General features: G+C 47.1%; 1 protein-coding gene across 5 annotated transcripts in view; it reads right to left on the bottom strand.

Annotated features, from left to right (window-relative positions):
* Window positions 1–20,056, bottom strand: part of CHID1 (chitinase domain containing 1) — a 270,795-nt gene that overhangs the window by 65,368 nt on the left and 185,371 nt on the right. For 4 of the 5 annotated variants that reach the window (XM_054971924.1, XM_054971927.1, XM_054971926.1 and 1 more), the window contains exons 9-10: window positions 19,288–19,389; window positions 17,970–18,125 (exon numbers count right to left, since the gene is read on the bottom strand). In XM_054971924.1, the coding sequence (XP_054827899.1) occupies window positions 17,970–18,125; window positions 19,288–19,389 (258 nt within the window). The remainder of the gene's footprint in view (window positions 1–17,969; window positions 18,126–19,287; window positions 19,390–20,056) is intronic. The other variant, XM_054971928.1, reaches the window with a different exon arrangement.

Below are 20,056 nucleotides of genomic sequence, written 5' to 3'. Positions count from 1 at the left end.
AGGGACTGGTTCAACTGCTCCAAATTCCAAGAGATGTTGAATTGCTTGAATGCTGATGGTCCGCCTGTGTGGGTCTTTCTTGAGAGGGGAAACTATGAACCGCTCTGGTGGAAAAGACACGCATTCAATCGAGTATCCGTTGGAGACTACTTCCGATGCCCAGGCATCTGCCTTGGACTCTGAACAGGCTTGTTGAAACAGGAGCAGTCTTCCCCCACCGGAGCGCCTTGTGAGTCAGGGCTTCTGCCCTTTGTCCTCCAAGTCAGGCCTGCCACCACGGTGTCCTTGTTGTCTGGCAAATTTGGAATGGAAATTGCCCCTCCTTGACTGTGTCCTAGGAGCAATCCAACCGCGTTTGGGGTCCTGTCAGTTCCTGGATAGTGTATGGTGAGATCTGAAGGGTTGATACCCGAACGATCATCTCTCTGGTCTCTTCAGAGACTTCGGGAGTGCCTTCTTTTTATCTTTGGTTTCCACCAGTATCTTTTCCAATTGGTCACCGAAGACTTCCCCTCCCTAGAACGGATAGGACATCAATATGACTTTAGCTTGGAGGTCGGCTGTTATTCTTTTAGGGTCCCAAATGAGAACCCTTTAGAACACAAAGCTTACACACTACCAACCAGTTTAATAAAGCTTGTATTTCCCTTTTTTACTGATTGTGTGCTTCTGAGTGGGGTTTAAACAAATAAAAGGAGAAGTTGGGGTAGGAGATTTGGACAGGGAGGCAGAAGGAGATAGTAGAATTCGATTTCTTTTCCTGGATCCAACAGAGTATTTCCAAGGACATAATGATTTCAAGAGGGGCATTTAGGGTGGCAACATGAGGTGAGAAAGCTATACTCTATGGAAATATTCTGGTGGATCTACCCATGAGTTACAGTGACAGGAAAGGGACTGCTCTGGGAATAGGATGAAAGTAGACCCCACAACATACAGATAATCCCATACCAGTATTACCTGGGAACACTGAGGAGTGGGGTCTACAGAAACTAGGATAGGAACTGCAGAAATTGGTGTTGCACAATACTCTAGGAATTTCCCAAATCTCTATCATAAAAACCATAGATATTTGGGAAATTCCTAGAGTGTCATGGGGCATCATGACATCACTTCTAGGCAGGTAGCCAGAAGTGATGTCGTGTCATCGCACATCAGTTTTTCTCCATCAGTTTTTCTCCCCTTTTTTGCTCTCATTGCTCTATGAAGCAGCAGTAGCAGCCGGGGGGGGGGGGGGTAAGAAGTTGCCCATCTCCTTAACCAGCACATAAATGTTCACTGCATCTCAGCCATCCAAATGTTAAAATGCTTAATTAAGGAAAACTACTACATATCCTTCTGAATTAAAGATTTCCAGTTATAGCTTTTCATGTTCTTAGCTTTTCAATGCTTGTATGCCTCATAAGTCTTTTTTTATTACAATTATCCCTGCTAATGTGACAATTAAAATTGGGCAAATCTAGTAATCGCTTCATATTAGTAACTGGCATAAATGAAGATGTCAAAATAATGTTGGATGACCAAAACCAAAGCAATATGACAATGAAAAGCAGAAGAGGTCAAGGACTCTTATGCAAATGTCAGAGGCTGACACTCTATTTTCACTCTAAGCAATTTTTAAAAAGAAAGATCGATTCAGGAACATATACTGCAGCAGTCATAGTAACTAAAATGATTTGTACTGAATGTAGAAGGAATACTAAGGATGTCAAGTCCAGCTCCAGATTCACAGTATTCAGGACACCCATTTGATTGAAATTATACAGATTTTAAGGGTAACTGTGAAGTAATATTTTCTTCAGTGTAGAAAAAAATAACAAAAAAGAAGGTAGCTTCAAAGGTCTCCCTCCCACTGACCCACTTAATACCCTAAGACTAATAAATAAACACTAAGTTCACTAATTTTTGCTTTCTGGTTTTTGAACTTGGAAGTCTGTACTCTTTATGCAGGCACAATATTCCAATACAGGAAGAGAGGGTAGCAAGGATAACAACAGAATCCCAATGCAGTAAATAAGGTATATTAATCTTGAGAGTAGGAGATTGTCATGACCCAGCCCCGGACCGAGCTCTTGCTGCCCGCCAGTGAGTCCTCGTTGGAGGAGGAGGACTGCGTTGGACAGGCAAATCCAGCCCCAGGATCGGTGGAACTGGCAGCGAGAGATGAAGAGGCACCAGCGGAGCTGGCCATGCAGCAGCCCGAGGTACAGCCCATGCCTCTCATTGAAGATGCCAGGGCCAAAGGAGTGAGCAAAGCACAAACAACGCCAGCTGCTAGTCGGGGGAGTCATCAGAGCCAGCAGCCTGGAGGAAGGGCTGGGCGTGGGAGGCGGTTTGGCAACGGCGCCACAGCACCCGACTACAAGCAAGGAGGTGGCTGGAGCTGATTTAGGATGACGAGGCAGGGAAATCAATGGACAAGGAAACACCTGGCCAATCTGCCTCTTAAACAAGGCAAAGTTTAAGAACAGATGCTGAACTCAGAGCAGCGTGGAAACATCCACTCTGCAACTGGAGCCTCGTGCCTGGAAACCTTCCCACCTCCTTTGATCCTTGTTCCCCCCTTGGACTGATTCCTGGACCTCAACTGCAGCTTGCTTTGGACCCTGCACCTGCCTGACCCTTGTTTGGACTGCCTTGACTGGATTTGACCTGGACTGTTCAATTTGGACTTTGCCTGAATGGACATTGTAATCGCTAGCACTCGCCTAGGTGAGCAAACTTGCCCAGCCTCAGCCTGTGCCCCAAGCACCATGCTAGAGCACGACATGTTGTTTCCACCCCATAAAACAACCACAACATGGACGCCACTACTGCTAATGTGTTACTGGTCCAGAACCAAGCACTCCTGCAGCGGGTAGACCAGCTCACCAACACGGTGACCCTGCTGCAGCAACAGCTTCAACAGCAACAGCAATCCCAGCTGGCGGCGTTGCCTTCAACCCTCGTTCTACCCAACTGTCCGGTAAGACTGCCTGAAAAGTTCACAGGAGATGTGGAGGAATTCCTGAGCTTCTTGGTCCAGGGCCAACTCTGTATCAGCCTCCGCTCCTGGGACTTCCCGGACGACAGTACGAAGGTGAGCTTCTTCTTGAGCCTGTTGAAAGGGCAGGCTGCCCGCTGGGCCATGCCCTTACTCCTTGAACCCTCACTGCTGCTCCAGGACTATGCGGGGTTCCTTGAGCAGTTTAAAATGGCCTTCGCCAACCCTGTTCAGGCCGAAAATGCCAATAGGTACATCTGTCACCTCCACCAAGGACGGGGCTCTGTGGCAGCCTATGCAGCAGAATTCCAGCTGCTGTTCCAAGACCTTGCTTGGAACGAGTCAGCGTTAATGGTCCAGTTCATGGAGGGCCTGACTAGTGAGGTCCTGGATGAACTGGCCCATACTGAGCATCCCGCCACGCTCCAAGCCCTGGTGGTGCTATGCCAGTGCATCCACCAACATCTAGAGAGCCGCAAGCAACCCTGAAGTGAGGTGCCCTGGGTGCTGCTAGCTCTGCACACCGCCACAAGCTGACCTGGCGCCACCCCCGCTGCCACCGGAACTACAGGGGCAGGAGAACCCATGAAACTTGGGGGAGCGTGGCCTCAGCTGTCGATGGAGGAAAAGAACCGACGGCGCATGCAAGGACTTTGCCTGTACTGTGGTGGTTCTGGACATTATGCCCTTGTGTGCCCAGAAAAGTGCCAACCCTCCGTACAGGCAAAAGGCAAGCCCCAGCTTGCAGCAGCCCCGGTGGGTTGGGGCAAGAACACTGCACCTGTAACCATGGGGCTACCCACCCCGGAAAGGGGCACTTACTCCTTCCAGTAGATCTCCTGCTGCCAGATGGGTGGCACCTTGCAACCCAAGCCGTGATCGATTCAGGAGCTTCCCGCTGCTTCATGGACATGACATTTTCACACCACCACCGACTTCCATTGCTGGAAAAGGCCACTGTCACCTTAGTGGAACCAATCGATGGGCAGCTCCTGAAATCCGGATCCATGACCCATGAAGCCAGACCCTTTTTGCTGCGAACCGGGGGTCATCGGGGGCGGGTTCAATTCGACCTGGTACACATGTCACGCCATGCCATCATCCTCAGCATGACCTGGCTGGTCCAGTACAACCTCATGATCAACTGGCACCGTCAGACCATGCAGTTCCCTTCCCAGGACAAGCCCTCAGCCTCTGTAGGCTTGGCCACAGGGTCTCCGGAACTACTCTCTGGTACCAGTGCTGAACCGTTGGGTTTGCGAAGGGCCCTGTTCTAGTATATCCCGAGCCAAGTCTTCCCTTCATCGTGGAAGTGGACCCCTCTGATATGGCAGTGGGGGCTGTCCTGGCTCAGAGGCATGCACCAGATAGCACAGTGCGACCCTGTGCCTATTTCTCCCGCCAACTCACCCCGGCAGACAGAAACTATACAATCTGGGAGAGGGAGCTTCTGGCCATCAAGACTGCCTTTGAAACCTGGCAACACTACCTTGAGAGGGACCGACATCCTGTGATCATGCATACGGACTACCGGAACCTGGAGTACCAACAAACCACCCGAACTTTGAACCAACACCAGATTCGATGGGCACTCTTCTTCTCCTGGTTCCATTTCACCATCCATTACATCCTGGGCTCCCAGAACTAACAGGTCGATGCCCTATTCCAGAAACCAAAGTTTGCACAACCGGGAGGGGAAAATTCGGAAATTAATATTCTGGCCCCGGACGTGTTTGTGGCCACCGGTTCAACCTCACTGCAAGAAAGAGTCCAACAGGCCCAGCAAGAAGACCCTTGGACCCAGTGCCTCGTACAGACCCTGCAAGACCCAGACCAGACGGAACCCCAGGGGTGTTGCCTATGCCAAGGCCTCCTGACCCATGACGATTGCATCTATGTACCCTGTGGGGCCCTCATGGGAGAAGTATTGCGGTTATCCCATAACTCCCTACTGGCAGGTCATTTTGGATGCTACAAAACATTGCACCTAGCCTCGTGAGAATTCTGGTTGCCTTGGACACGCCATGATGTGTTCCAATACATCCAGTTCAGTGAAATGTGCCGACGAGCCAAGGACGTGCCCGGTCGACATGCCAGCCTTCTGCATCCGCTTCCTACACCAGAGACTCCATGGGAAGCTGCATCCCTGGACTTTATTGTAGACCTCGCCACCTCCAAAGGGCACACCTGCATTGCTGTGGTGGACCTATTCACTAAGCTGGCCCACTTCATCCCCTGCCCCGGAACTCCCTCTACCCAGGACTTGGCATGCTTGTACCTCCACCATGTCTTTCGACTCCATGGACTTCCAAAACATCTAGTCTCTGATTGGGGGGTCCAGTTCACTTCCCGGTTCTGGAGAGCTCTCCAGACCCTCCTTGGTACCCAGGAACACTTATCCTCCGCCCATCTCCCACAGTCTGATTGGCAGACTGAGCGCACCAATGCCACGCTAGAACAGTACCTTTGATGCTACGTGAAATACCAGCAGGATGACTGGATGGACCTATTGCCTCTCGCCGAGTTTGCATATAACAATTCCACCCATGCCTCGGCACCCCCACACCCGATCGATGATAGAGCCCCGTCACCACCTCCGGTCCTGGTGGACGTACAAGAAGAATTCGTGGTAGCCCACATCCTTGATTCCCACCGGTACCACGGCCAGCTCCAGTACCTGGTGGAGTGGAAGGGGTATGGACCTGAGGATCGGTCCTAGGAGCCAGCCAAGAACCTGCATACACCCCTACTTCTACGGGACTTTCATCAGGCTTACCCCTGAAACCAGGACCTGCAAGGCACCCCCTCGGGGGGCCTTGGGAGGGGGGATGGTGTCGTGACCCAGCCCCAGACCAAGCTCTTGCCGCCCATCAGCGAGTCCTTGTTGGAGGAGGAGGACTGAGTTGGGCAGGCAAATCCAGCCCCAGAATAGGTGGAACCAGCAGTGAGGGATGAAGAGGCACCAGCGGAGCTGGCCATGCAGCAGCCCGAGGTACAGCCCATGCCTCTCATTGAAGATGCCAGGGCCAAAGGAGTGAGCAAAGCACAAACAACGCCAGCTGCTAGTCGGGGGAGTCATCAGAGCCAGCAGCCTGGAGGAAGGGCCGGGCGTGGGAGGCGGTTTGGCAACGGCGCCACAGCGCCCGACTACAAGCAAGGAGGTGGCTGGAGCTGATTCAGGATGACGAGGCAGGGAAATCAATGGACAAGGAAACACCTGGCCCATCTGCCTCTTAAACAAGGCAAAGTTTAAGAACAGATGCTGAACTCAGAGCAGCGTGGAAACATCCACTCTGCAACTGGAGCCTCGTGCCTGGAAACCTTCCCACCTCCTTTGATCCTTGTTCCCCCCTTGGACTGATTCCTGGACCTCAACTGCAGCTTGCTTTGGACCCTGCACCTGCCTGACCCTTGTTTGGACTGCCTTGACTGGATTTGACCTGGACTGTTGACTTTGGACTTTGCCTGAACAGACATTGTAATCGCTAGCACTCACCTAGGTGCGCAACCTTGCCCGGCCTCAGCCTGTGCCCTGAGCACCATGCTGGAGCACGACAGAGAGGCAAGTGACAATTTCAAATAAAAATGTGAACAGAAGTAACAAACAGCAGATGAAAGAATCAAATCTGCTCATACATGTTGGACTACCTTTCTAAACTCTGGTTTCATTCCATTTAAACCAGATTATCGTAACCATTGTTTTGGGGAAAATTAGAAAATAATCATGGTGATTCTTTTATAAACTAAGTTATTGTCAAAAAAGTTCCTACTGTATTTAAACATTTAACAATCTATAATAATGCAGGCTGCATCTCTAAACAAACAGGAGGAAAAAAACAAAAAAGTAGAATCATGGGGCACAAATAATTAGCGGTGTGTATTTCCCCCCACAGCCCCTCCCCCTTCAAAATCCAGATCCAGTTTCAGAGATTTCAAAAAAATCCAGGATTCTTGAAATCTGGGAAAGATTCTCTGACCTGTTTAAGAAAGATTAGAGAATACTGGATTTATTCAGTCATTATTCCCTGTGGGGAAAACTATCTCGGAGCTATCCCGGGGGGGGGGGGGAGAGCTGTGTGTGTGTGCGGGGGGGGGGGGTCATTTTTCAAGCAAACCACCAAATTTCCAGAGAACCTACTGCTAACTGTTCTCTAAAGCACCTCTCCCTACGTTTCAGGAAGATTGGATCCCAGGGTCCAATTCTATGGGCCCCTCAAGAACATGCCCCCAACCACTCTCCATTATTCCCTATGGGGGAAATACTTCTAGACTGGTTCTCAGGCAGAAACACACAGGGCAAGACTGCCAGTGGCCAAAGACACACCCCCAAATGCAAGAGAAAGCCCAACAGAACCAAAGTGAAGCAAGGGAACTGATGGAATCCCTCTGGAACCAGTGAATCAAGGGGACCAACATCAAACCAGAGAATCATGTCATATTTTTAAATATTTAAGATGTTTTATCGGTTTTAAAGGTATTGTATTTTATATTATTGTATTAATTGGAATCCGCCCTGAGCCTGTTGATGCGGAAAGGGCGGAATACAAATCGAATAAAATAAAATAAATAATAAAATAAAAAAAGAATTCCACCTAAACCAAAATGAATTAAGGGATACTCTTGCGACTTGGCCCAACTGAACTAGTGTCACTCACAGAAACCAAGCAGACAAGGAGAGCTTGTGCACAGATTGGCCACTCCCTCCCTCCTCCCAGTCTCACTCCCCCACCCTCCTGCTTCTGTCTCACTTCCTCCTCTCTCACCTCTTGGGAAAAAGAGAGAAGCCCAGGAAGGAGCCAGGCAGAAGATGAAGCCATGTTTCCTGAATTTACTCAGATTTATCTGGGGGTCTGGATACAGGTTCCCGGATCAGATCTCAGATTCTCTAACTTGATTCAGGAAAGACGTATTTAGCTGGGCCAGCAAAAATCCAACTTGCACACCCCTACAAATAATATAATAGGAACAGAATGCTGAGGTACTACTATACTTGTGGCAGCCAAGATACAATAGGGTTATATGGTCCATGAAAGAGGACTGCCTCAATCCATGATAGACTTCTGAAATGCATGCTTCTCCACTGCTCCATTATTTCAGTCTCATATTAGAAAACAAGTGGCTGTTTCAACCTAGTAATACCTTCCTGTATTATTTTAAAAGAGTCAGTTAATGTCCAATTCTGTTCTTTTGCCAGTGTTAATATATGCCCCAGTCCACATATCCTCACAGACAACTGAAAGATGTCTCTATGCCACCCTTTGTGGAACTGATGATTAACTCTTGCAGAAGGCACAGTAAACTGAGCAGTGGGGGGAGGGTAGTTGAATTCAACAAACCTAAGAAACATTGCAATGAACAAGCATTGTGTATTGTTGCATGTTTGTAACACACAAAGCCTACAATTAGTCTCAATTAGAGATGGGTACAAACTGAAATATGAACCAAAATTATTCATGAATCTGGCTGGTTTGTGGTTCGCAAACCAGCAGTGCGTCAGAGCCCATTTCTGACAAACTGGGATGAACTTTAGGCTGAATTGTTTGGTTCAGTTTCAGTTCATCACTGCAGACAGCCTGGCACTGATAAATCAGTTTCCTAGGCAACCGCAGATGAGCTTTCTGCAGTAGAGGTGTTCACCCTGTCACTTCTCAGCTGATGGGAGAGGGATCCCCCATGAGCTGAAAAAAGCACCCGTGTTTGAAAGGAGCAACAGTTCTCTTGCGTGCAAGAAAAGTGTTGCTGCTTTCAAACGCCAGCTGGAACTTTAAAGCGTTTCAGTATCTGTTCTGCTTCCCATGTTTGCAGAAGTGACTTCCCTGCCACTTTGTTTCCAAAGGCCTGTGCAAAACGCTTAGTTTTTTCTCTTTGCAAAGCCTGAAACATGCCTTGGAAGGAGGGGAAAGCAGCTATTTAATCCTTTCCTGGCTTTTAACGCTGGGGGAAGTGCAGTAATGTTACAATGTTGCAATGCTACAATGTTGCTACACTTTCTTGCCTTTGGGCGGAAAAAAGAGTGTGTGTGCGCATACCCCAGAGGAGGAAGGGAACACCAGCCATTTAGCACTTTCCTGGCTTTTAAAGCCAACAGGGAATAAGCAAACTTTTGCAAACATGGGAAGCAGAACAGCCGGCAGTTTTTTTCTGCTGATGGGGATTCCTCTCCCTTCAGCTGAAAAGAGCTGGCGTTTAAAAGGGGGAAACCAGAAACTCACACCCCTATTCTGCAGACCTTCTGCTGTCCCAGAAGTGACATTTTCACGAACCACACGAACCGGTTCGTGAACCAGGGCAAGTTCGTGGAAGTTCGTGGTTCATGAAACTGTATGAACCTCGAACCTCCCAGTTCGTTTTTTTTCAGTTCATGCCCATGTCTAGTCTCAATACATTCTTCCAACTCTATGAACAATAAGTACTCAGAGATACAGAGAAGTGATGCTTCCCAACTCGTTGATTATGAATATAGTAAGTATGCCTTAGTTAGCAACTAGTTTTTAACAAGGTCCTTAATAAGAACTGAACAAGGACTGAAGGGCCAGCAATGCTGGCTCTGCCCATTCACTCACTCCTAAGCAACCTGAGAAACTGACAAGATGGCTTGACCCTCAACTTCCCCAATACAAACAAACCACACCACAGATGGAGTAACTGAGATTCAAAATAATAACTGTGCTTTTATACACCACAGATTAGTGCCCCATTCAGAGTGGTGAATGAAGTCATCCTCACAATACAGCTGGGGAGTAAAGGCTCAGAGGAGTAGCTTGCCCAAGGTCACCTACAGAGCTCATGGCAGTAGTGGGATTTAAACCAGCAGTGCCCGGTCACTTAACCACTATGCTGTAGCAGCAAAATAATGGGAAAACCTCCGCCAAAGCCTCTGTTGCTATTCTCACAGGAAGTGGACAAGTTATTTCACTTGTGCAATAGAAAACAGCAAAAGTGCAAAACAGGGAGGGTGGATCAGGAACGGACCTTTGGACACTTACCGTGAAGGGTCCTTCTCCTCTGGGGACAGGAGGACATCTTGGGTGTTTCCCTTCGCCTAATCAGGGAGGCAGGAAGTTGAAATTTTCTTCCTCTTCCTGTTGGTGCCTGGAACACCCTGCTCTCCAGTTCGTGTGACTCCAAACAGCAGTAGAAAAAAGTTAATAGCCTCAACATACTAGTACTGGAAGACCCTACTGAGAGGGGACACAAGCATTAAGAGCTTAGAAGAAACGAACAGGTATGAACAGCATACACAACCACAAGATAATATTGAACAATGAAATCAGTGAGAACGAAGTAAAAAACCAGTGAAGAAAAAGGTGAACAGATCAGCAAGGACGAGAGACCTAGGGAGGGCAAGATGTCCTCCTGTCCCCAGAGGAGAAGGACCCTTCACGGTAAGTGTCCAAAGGTCCGTTCTCCCTCTGAGGCAGGAGGACATCTTGGGTGCTCCCAAAGCAGTTACTCTCTGACGGGTGGGAAAAGGTTCTCGTCTTGCATCACATGTTGTAAAACTCTTCTTCCGAAGGCAGCGTCAGCGGAATCATAAAGATTCAACTTGTAATGCCTAACAAAGGTAGAGATGTTTGACCAAGTTGCGGCTCTGCAGATTTCTTCCACTGAGGCATTGTTTTGGAGAGCCGCGTTAGTCGCTGCACTTCTAACGGAGTGAGCAGTGATGCCCTGAGGTAGGTCTCTGTTGCAAGCTTGGTAGGCCTCTGCAATACACAGACGAATGTTCCTACCAATCGTAGCGTTTGACATTTTCTTGCCCACGTTTGGTGGGCATGTGTTGACAAATAAAGAGTCCGACCTCCTGAAGGGTTCGGTTCTGGTCAGGTAGATCTTGAGGGCTCTGCGTACATCCAATGTGTGCCACTCCTTCTCCCTGGGGTGCGTCGGTTTGGGACAGAAGGACAGCAGGTTAAGCTCCTGTGATCTATGAAATGAGGAGATAGCCTTTGGAAGGAAGGTAGGATCCGTACGTAGGACTACTTTATCCATATGAAAATCACAAAGCCCCGGTTTGATAGAGAGGGCCCCGAGTTCGGAAATCCGTCTCGCTGATGTAATGGCTACTAGGAAAATAGTCTTTAGCTTTAGCCATTTCAAGGGGACCTCTCTCAAGGGCTCAAAGGGTTTCCTGGCCAGTGCCGATAGAACTACGTGTAGTCTCCACGTGGGGAAGCGGTGCACTGTTGGAGAACTCAGGAGGGTAGCCCCTCGCAAAAAGCGTCCAATATGTGGATGTTTAGAGAGACTAAGTCCATCAGGAAGGAAAAGTACTGAAGACAAGGCCGCTACTTGTCTGCGTAACGTGGCTGGTTTCAACCCTGCATCCAGTCCATCTTGTAGGAAGTTCAGAATAGCGTTCTGGTGTGGATGTAGATGATCGACCTTCTTCCTTCTGGCCCAGCGAACAAACGCTTTCCATGAGATATTATAAATCCTCGCTGTAGATTTCTTTCTAGAAGAGAGCATCGTCTTAACTACTTGTGTCGAATACCCTAGTCTGGAAAGATAGTGCCTCTCAATTTCCAGGCGGTCAGACGCATCCAGTCCGGGTCGGGGTGAAGAATCGGACCCTGGTGAAGCATGTCTGGAGTAACTGGCAGTCGGAAGGGAGGAAGAACAGCTAGCGATTGAGGGGACGAAAACCAAGGTCTCCTGGGCCACCAAGGGGCGATCACGATCACTTCCACCGTTGAGTCTGCTATCCTCCGCAGCAACTTTGGAAGGACTGGGAGTGGAGGGAAGGCGTACAGAAGACCCTCCGGCCACGGCGATGATAAGGCATCTATCCCCTCTGCTAGAGGATGAAAAAATCGAGACAAGAAACGTGGGGTCTGACAGTTCAAGTGAGTCGCGAATAAGTCCATCACTGGTCGACCGAACCTGCTTGTGACCAGGTGAAAGATTTCCTGTTTGAGTGACCACTCCCCTGGTTGAATGGTCTGTCGGCTCAGCCAATCTGCTTGCAGGTTGTCTGTCCCCTTTATGTGTTCCGCCTGGATTGATGCTAAGTGTGTCTCTGCCCACGTGATGATCTTCATTGTCTCTTTGTGTAACCTGGATGACTTCGAGCCACCCTGTTTGTTTAGGTACGACTTGGTGGACACATTGTCTGTCCTGATCAAGACATGTTTGCCGTGGATCGATTTGGAGAAGTGGGCCAAGGCCAGGTGGATCGCCCTGGCTTCCAGTATGTTGATGGGAAGTCGAGACTCCTCCGCGGACCAAGTCCCTTGAGCTGGACGGCTGTCTAGAGCCGCTCCCCAACCCGACAGGCTGACGACCATGAACAACTGAATCCTCTGGGGATGGAGGAACGACTTGCCTTGGCACAGGTTGGCTGTCACAGTCCACCATCTGAGATTCTCCTTCACCTTCCACGGCACCTTGATGAGGTGATCTGTCTTGGTCATGATTAAATGTTGATGCGGACGAAGAAAATTGAGCAGGGCTCGGGAGTGAAATCGGCCCCAATATACTGCTTCGCAGGCCGCCACCAATGTGCCCATCAGCTTCGCCAGTCTCAATAAGGACGTCGATTGCTCCTGAATCACCGACTTGACCAGTTCTTTGGTTTTCAGAACTTTTTCTTGGGGCAGCAGGATGAGTCCCCTTTTGGTGTCTAGTATCATGCCCAGGTGATGTATCGACTGTGATGGGTTCAAAGAGCATTTATCCAGATTGACCAGGAATCCGTACGACTGAAGACACTGAATCGCTGACCGGGTGTCCTGGGTTGCTTGGCTCTTGGAACTTGCTCTCAGGAGGATGTCGTCCAGATACGGATGCGCATGGATCCCAGCCTCTCACAGACGCATGATGGGATTGATTAAAATCTTGGAAAATACCCTGGGGGCCGTGACCAGGCCGTAGGGAAGGGCTCTGAATTGAAAATGGTGTCCGTCGACGCAGAATCTCAAGAAACGTCTGTGTGAGGGATGGATAGGTATGTGTAGATATGCCTCGGTGAGATCTATTGAGGTCATGAATTCCCCGCTGCGAAGAGTCTCCGAAATGGACCGCAGTGTCTCCATCCTGAAGTGTTTCAGGTAAATGAATCGGTTGACGAACTTTAGATCCAGTATCACCCTCCAGTCTCCATTCCTTTTGGGAACTGTAAAGATGGAGTAGACCCCTGATCCTGACTCTTGATGACTGACTGGTTCTATTGCTTGAATCTCTAAGAGGTGCTGTATGGCTTTGAACGTAATCTGATTTCTCTTTGGGTCTTTTCGAAGAGGGGATCCGAGGAAACAATCCGGTGGGATGGACTTGAATTCTATGACGTATCCTTGAGAAACTACTTTGATGGCCCACGCATCCGCTTGGGCCTCCTCCCACGTCCGTAGAAAGTGCTGTAGTCTCCCTCCCACCGGCATGCTTTGTGAGTCAGGACTTCGGGGCCTTGGAATCAAAGCCCTGTCGATCACCCCTTTGTTGAGGTGCCTTGTAGGATCTGTTGCCAAAGGGGGTTTTTCTGTGACTCGTCTTTGGTGAGTTCCAGGAAGATCTTTTGTTGTCCTGTCGGTATCTGGGCAGCACATGTTGGGAACGAAAGGACTGGGAGCTGTAAACACGTCGGTCCGACCTCTTGATCGTCTTAGGAAGGGCCTTTTTCTTGTCGCGTGTCTCCACCAGTACCTTTTCTAGGGCCTCGCCAAAGAGCTTGTCCCCTTGGAAGGGGTAAGCCATAAGTATGAATTTTGAGTGCAAGTCGGCTGGCCAGGCTCTCAGCCATAGGAGTCTCTTGGTGGCCGCCGTGGAGGCTATGGCTCTGGTGGAAAAGGTCAGAGCGTCCAAAGTTGCATCCGCCGTAAAAGAGCTTGCTTTCAGGATCCTGTTAGCACCCTCCATTAATCGTCTGCGGTTACCTGGTAACAGTTGTGTGAGCTTCCGAATCCAGACCACTGCCGCTCGGGAGACGATGGATGCAGAGGAGGCAGCCTTGATTGCCATTGCCGAGGCTTCGTGCGCCCTTCTAAGTGCAGTCTCTGCTTTCTTGTCCAGGTTGTCTCTGACGGATCCTTGACCATCCTCCGTCAGCAGGCCAGAGGACTGAAGAGCGGCCACAGGTGCGTCAACCTTGGGAATCTGCAAAAACTCGTTGGTAAAAGAAGGTAAGGCGTACAGTTTTTTGACAGAACTGTGGTACTGTTTAGAGGATGTAGGGGCCCTCCATTCTGCCCTTAACTGCCTTTCAAAGTATTCCGGGAAGGAGAAGACCCTTTCAGGAGTGCTATCTCTAGGGAAAAACTCTCTGTTTCCCTTGGGTCTGGATGATCCCTTGCCTGGGTCAGGGTCCTCCTCCCCCCCTTTTGTAGACTCTTGAAGTTCTAATGCTGCCAAGGTTTTGGAAAGCAGATATTGATAGTCCTCTAATTTAAGAAGTCTATTGGACTGTTCTGGAATGAGGGTTTCCTCATCCTCTTCCTCAGAGAGGAATTCCCCTTCAGCCTCGTCCTCGCTTGCTGAGGACGATCCCCCCCCCCCAAGAATGTTCCAGATCCCTGGGGTAGACCTGGGCCGACTTCTGGGCCGCCTTACTGGGCCAGGAGGATGCAGTCCGACGCTGCTTGCTGGGGGGGTGGGGAAGGGGAAAGGGCATGGTCGCTATAAGCCCTGGAGGGTGGTTGACAGATCTTCCCAACCTCCTCCCGTACAGCCTGCCTTAAGAAGGATCAGATGCTTCCTTGCAGGAACTGTTCAACTTCATTGGACACATTACCTGCTCCTTCTATGGTGTCCTCTGCGGCTGGAATGGTGGCATCTGGTCTAGGAGTTATTTCTGCCATTTCTCCCGGCGGAAGGATGGCAAGCACGTCTTTGTGAGCCGCGCGGGAAGAGACGCGAGCTTTGTCGGCTTTTCCCGCTCTTTCTGTGGCTTTGCGTTTGGCGCCTTTTTCAGCTTCTTTGCGATGGCGCAAAACGGCTCCCGGCTCCAGCGACGATCCCCGATGCTTCGGGGGGGGGGGTTACATGGCTCGCCGGCTGGAAAGGTGCCGGGAAACCGTTCCAGCCCCAGGGGCAGGACGGTACCGGGTAGAGCCGCTGTTCTGTCGGCTGGGATCACCGCTGCCGGGGCTTCCTCCTCGGCATCCATAAAGCTCCCTTCTGAATCTCTGGGGTCCATTGACCTTCGATGTTGAGATCAGAAGGGAGGGAGTGGAGAGTTAGCAGAAAAAGAGCTCTAAGGCAAGAGATTAAGAAGAGATTAAGAAGAGAGGAAGAAGGAAAGGGATCTAAGAAGAATTGAGGAGAAAAGAATAAGATCAGTCAAGGGAAGGTAGACAGAGAATCTGTCTAAGCGACTGCTCTCCCTGGAGGCAGGAAAGAACTGGAGAGCAGGGTGTTCCAGGCACCAACAGGAAGAGGAAGAAAATTTCAACTTCCTGCCTCCCTGATTGGGCGAAGGGAAACACCCAAGATGTCCTCCTGCCTCAGAGGGAGAACAACGTTTGATAGGAAGAGCCTGGAAGCTGGATTGAGCTGACAGTTACCTACTTCCATCCTGGGCATGCTTTCTTATTCCAACAGATTCAAATTGAACAATGAGAGGCTCTACTGTGTTATGTAACACAGAATGATGAGGTACACTTTTGTTCACGTCTTTCCATTTGTAACTCAGAAAAAATTGTTAATTAGTCATTTCTATGCAGGAACAAGTTCTCTGTCCATCCTCAGACCTAGGTACTACAGGAATTCAGCAGAACCACCTCTGGGAAATAAAATAAAGGTGTTATAGTATGCTACAAAGCAAGCATTACCTTGGTTTGACAAACATGCCTCTCCCAGATAGTTTTAGGTGGGTAGCCATGTTGGTCTGCAGTAGAATAGTAGGATTTGAGTCTAGTGACACCTTGGAGACCAACAAGATTTTGAGGGTATGAGCTTTTGAGAGTCAGAGATTCTTCAGATATCTGAAGAACAAAGATCTGACTCTCAAAAGCTCATAACCTGAAAATCCTGTTGGTTTCTAAGGTGCCACTGGACTCAAATCCCAACTCTCCAAGAAAGATTAACAAAATCTGAGTTAAATTAATGATGAACATATACTTTTGCGGTATTGCTGCCGAAAGTCCAACTACTGAAGTAGACTACTTCTGCTACTCCTACAAAGAGCTATCTCCAAACCCCGCTGCCTGCAGCTATTTTATTTTCCTTCTCTTAACTGAATGTGTTTTCAATGGCTACACACGCTTTACCTTATAAGACTACAAGCAGAGAGTGAATAAGAAAATCTGAGAATGCCACTCTGCCTAGCCAACTGCCCTCACCAAACCTATAAAGCATTGCACAAATTTACTATTATTTTTAAAACTACACGTCATGTACCTGCTCAAGTTGTGCCAGGAGCATACCCTATCACATCATTCTGCATGCTTCTGTGAATAAGTCATGCCAAATAATTCTACAGGAACATCCCCGACACTTCTAAACATGTCTCTTTCCCAAGATCACAGCACTCATCTCTTTAACATGCTTCAATGGCATAATTTCAGGGAAGATCTTACCTCTAGACACTCTAGGTATCACTTTTTATTACCAAGTATTTACAGCATGGCAGGCAGCCAATATAGCTCTCAGTGGAATTCTAAATCCATACAAACTTTGTAAGAATTTTTTTTTTGTCTTTGAATAGTAGGATTCAATGTCAAACCTCTTCGGTTTTTCAACTGACAATTTATTACATCACATTTCTTCAGTGTGTAAACTGATATAAAAGACTTTTAAAGAAGTTAGAAGTACACAGTCACAGCCTTATTGTGGAGCAAGTTTAACACATTTCAAATGTCCTCACTGGCACAGAAGAAGCTCATTTGCAGTTGTGTTAATCTGTGAAGTGTTTCATGTGCTTCTCTCTTAACTAAACAAGGGAAATGTTTACAGGCTGTTCTACTTAACCGTAAAACCTGCAAAGGCATTGCTTTTTAAAAGTCTGCAATCAGAAAAAAACAGATCTTTCAGATATTATTTGTATATGATCATAATATTACGCAGATTAAGAGCATGACTTTGAAATTATATAAAGGTAGTTACAGTATTTTTTTCAATGAAGTCTAAGTTATCTGTGATAAACCAAAGAGACAAAGAACAGATATTTCAAAGTCAAACAGCAGTCTTAAACTCAAGGATGCAGTAGTGTACTGGGCCCTAGTATTAAAGAGAGTAGGTGTTAACAACATACAGCTTCTAAACTCATTCTGCAATAAAATAACTTCTGGCAAATTAATTTTAACAAGGAGGTATGGTAGATGTGCTCTGATACACATCTGGAAGAATCTATATTTAAAGTTTCATTTCATCCATTGTAGAAATAATTCTCCACATTCTCTAAGGCTCCTCCATGCTGGGAGTGGAAAAGATTGAAGAATTCCACCGCTTTTTTTTCTTAGTGCCAGCCAGGGCTTCCTTCCAAGCTAATTCAATTTGTAGCTCCATTTATACATCACCCTATGCATTTCATCGGCAGGCATACTGGGCAAGGGAAGGCTAAAGGATGCAAAGCGTGTCTGGTTAGGAAGAGGAGGATGGCTGATGAAGCGGCAATGGAATACTGGGATAAGATGCATGGGCTTGAGGGAAGCAGGTGTGGTGGACCGTGGACATGGACTAATGGACCACGCAGAGCCCCCGAAGAGGAAAAAATGGCCAGAAAAGACATGAAGCTGAAGAAGAAGGACCAAGAAGACCAAAAAAAGAGTTGAGGAAGAGCCTTAGACATGATCTATAAATACAAAGGATGATATGCATGTGGGACAAGGCATGGAAGCTTTGGAAGACAAAGAACATTGGAAGACTAAGGAACCAAACAAACTTCAAGGGCAGAGAACTGGGACATGAGGAGTGACTGCGGAGGGGCTGGTTTTCCAATTGATTTAAACTATCAGACAAACTTTTGGCTGAATATCTCTAGTCATGTATTTTCTGTAAAAATGAAAGACAAAATAATAATGCTTTCAAAAAGCAAATTCTGTAGAAGCCTTGCCTGTTACCAATTATTGGTTCTCCGGAAGCACCTAGTGCTGAGTAGTCCATGCCATAAAAATTCAGCCCCAGAAGAATTTTACTTCTCCATTTTGATTCAGGATCCAACATTTGAACACAGGCTCGCATCCAGGGCAGAGGGGAATTAGGACCAGGCCTGAAGGAACAACAAAGAAATAAAACAGAGGTCAAAAAATAGATTTCCCCCATAGACAACAGCATTTCTAATGAGTCTCTGCCCTAAGGAAATTTAGAATTCTCAAATCAAACCACATTTTTTGATAGCCAGAAGATATGAACACTCCTAGACTGCACTGATTGGTTTTTAAAATTCTCAAAATGGCAATGTATATAAGTGATGATAGACTGTTATCTTTCAAATATAGTATTGTTCACCTATGACATTTTCATGGGATTCTCAAGTGCACTTACTTCAGACATTCAGAACAAAATGATTTAAAGAGGAGCAGGAAATCTTGCTGCATGTCTGGAATAGTTTGTTGCTGCTGTAAAGGGTTTCTATTCAGTATATCCATCATTGGCTAGCGGCATCTTGACATCCGGCTGGTTAAAAAAGCCCCAACATAATATATTCTATGCAATACGAAGAAAAAAATGTATACATTCCTGGGAAAATCTACTGGTGGCTTCCATTATCTTGTGTGTGCACACTTCTGACAGTAGAGGTAACCAGATACAAATATTTATGACACTTGATAAGGTGGAAAGAAATGTTATTTGGGGCATACTGAGCAACTGCTGGAGCTGCTTTAAAGCAAAGGGATAGAGCAGTAAACAAAGTTTTACTTTCTTATTGCCCCACCTCCAGGCACAATATTGGACAGAGATTTAAGTGCCTGTTTACCAAAGTGAAAATACAAACAAAAGTGTTATATACACAAGCCAAAAGAGAAAAGTAGGTAATATGCTAACTGTGCATTCTCAAAGAAATATCTGTGCTGCTTTAACTTTTCTAGCAGCACTAACCTAGAAATATTTATCTTCAAATTAAACCCATTAAAGCTGGCAGTACTAGTATTCAAACTAAATTTCAGTTCTCTACAACAGAAAAAAATGGCCCTTGAAAGTTGACATTTAAACAGCTAAATCACTATCTTGTCACCAGGATCCAGTACAGATTGCACTCAACTGTCCAGAACCTGACAAGCAAACAATTTAGTTGAATGCCTTCAGATTTTCCAGTTGTAATCCCTAATCATTCTATTACCTCTAAAGGACAATTAGTACCTCGGTTGATGTCTTAGCTGCATCTCTGTAGCCCAGTTCAGTAGGCTTTCTTTCTGTTCTTGTTGCCTTACCGTTGTGGTGCTGAATAATCATATGTCATAAGGCTGAAGCTGTCCACTACTGGTGCTAGTTGATCAAATTCTTTCTTTGTGAACATTCCCAACTGGTTGGTTCTTTTAAAGAGAAAGAGAGAGAGACTCCATTACCTCTTTGAAAACCCCAGGTTTGGCTGTTAGAAGAATCAGAGGACTCTGCTCCTGCATTTGAAGTATTTTAAATCCCGGCCATAAACATTTTTACTGCTGCATCATATGTTTTTGATGAAATCATAGTTCCCTTATAATACTGAGAAACATCAGGTTTGTGACAGACCTTAACCTATACAATTTTATGGAGATGTCACAAAATTAATGTGTGCTTCCCTGAGCTCCTTTGAGGAAGGATTGAATGAAAATAAATAAATAAACAGAACACCAATGGGAATAATTATTTATGATTTTCTCAGAATTATGTCTATTTTGGCCCCATTCTCTAATGTAACTATAGCGTTAGATGCAATGTTGCCTGACCTATAGACATAAATAGTATATAAGATGGTTCTCTAGAAGCCGTTGTTCCCATTGCTGGGCTTCCTCTATACCACAGCCAGCCTCTAGATTCTATACACCATGCCTATAAACATCCACAAGTTCATTTTCCTCCCACAGCTCAATATGTCATAGCCAATGTACACTGTGAGTCAGGCACCTAAGAACATCTCTAAATGAGACAAATTACATGAGGATACTCAATTAATGCAAGGTGCAATGTTAGTCAGGAAGCCAAGTTTGGTGTAGTGGT

Source organism: Eublepharis macularius, chromosome 2 (assembly GCF_028583425.1).
Source record: "Eublepharis macularius isolate TG4126 chromosome 2, MPM_Emac_v1.0, whole genome shotgun sequence".
Taxonomy (NCBI): Eukaryota; Metazoa; Chordata; class Lepidosauria; order Squamata; family Eublepharidae; genus Eublepharis; species Eublepharis macularius.
This window is presented reverse-complemented; position numbering and strand designations above follow the sequence as displayed.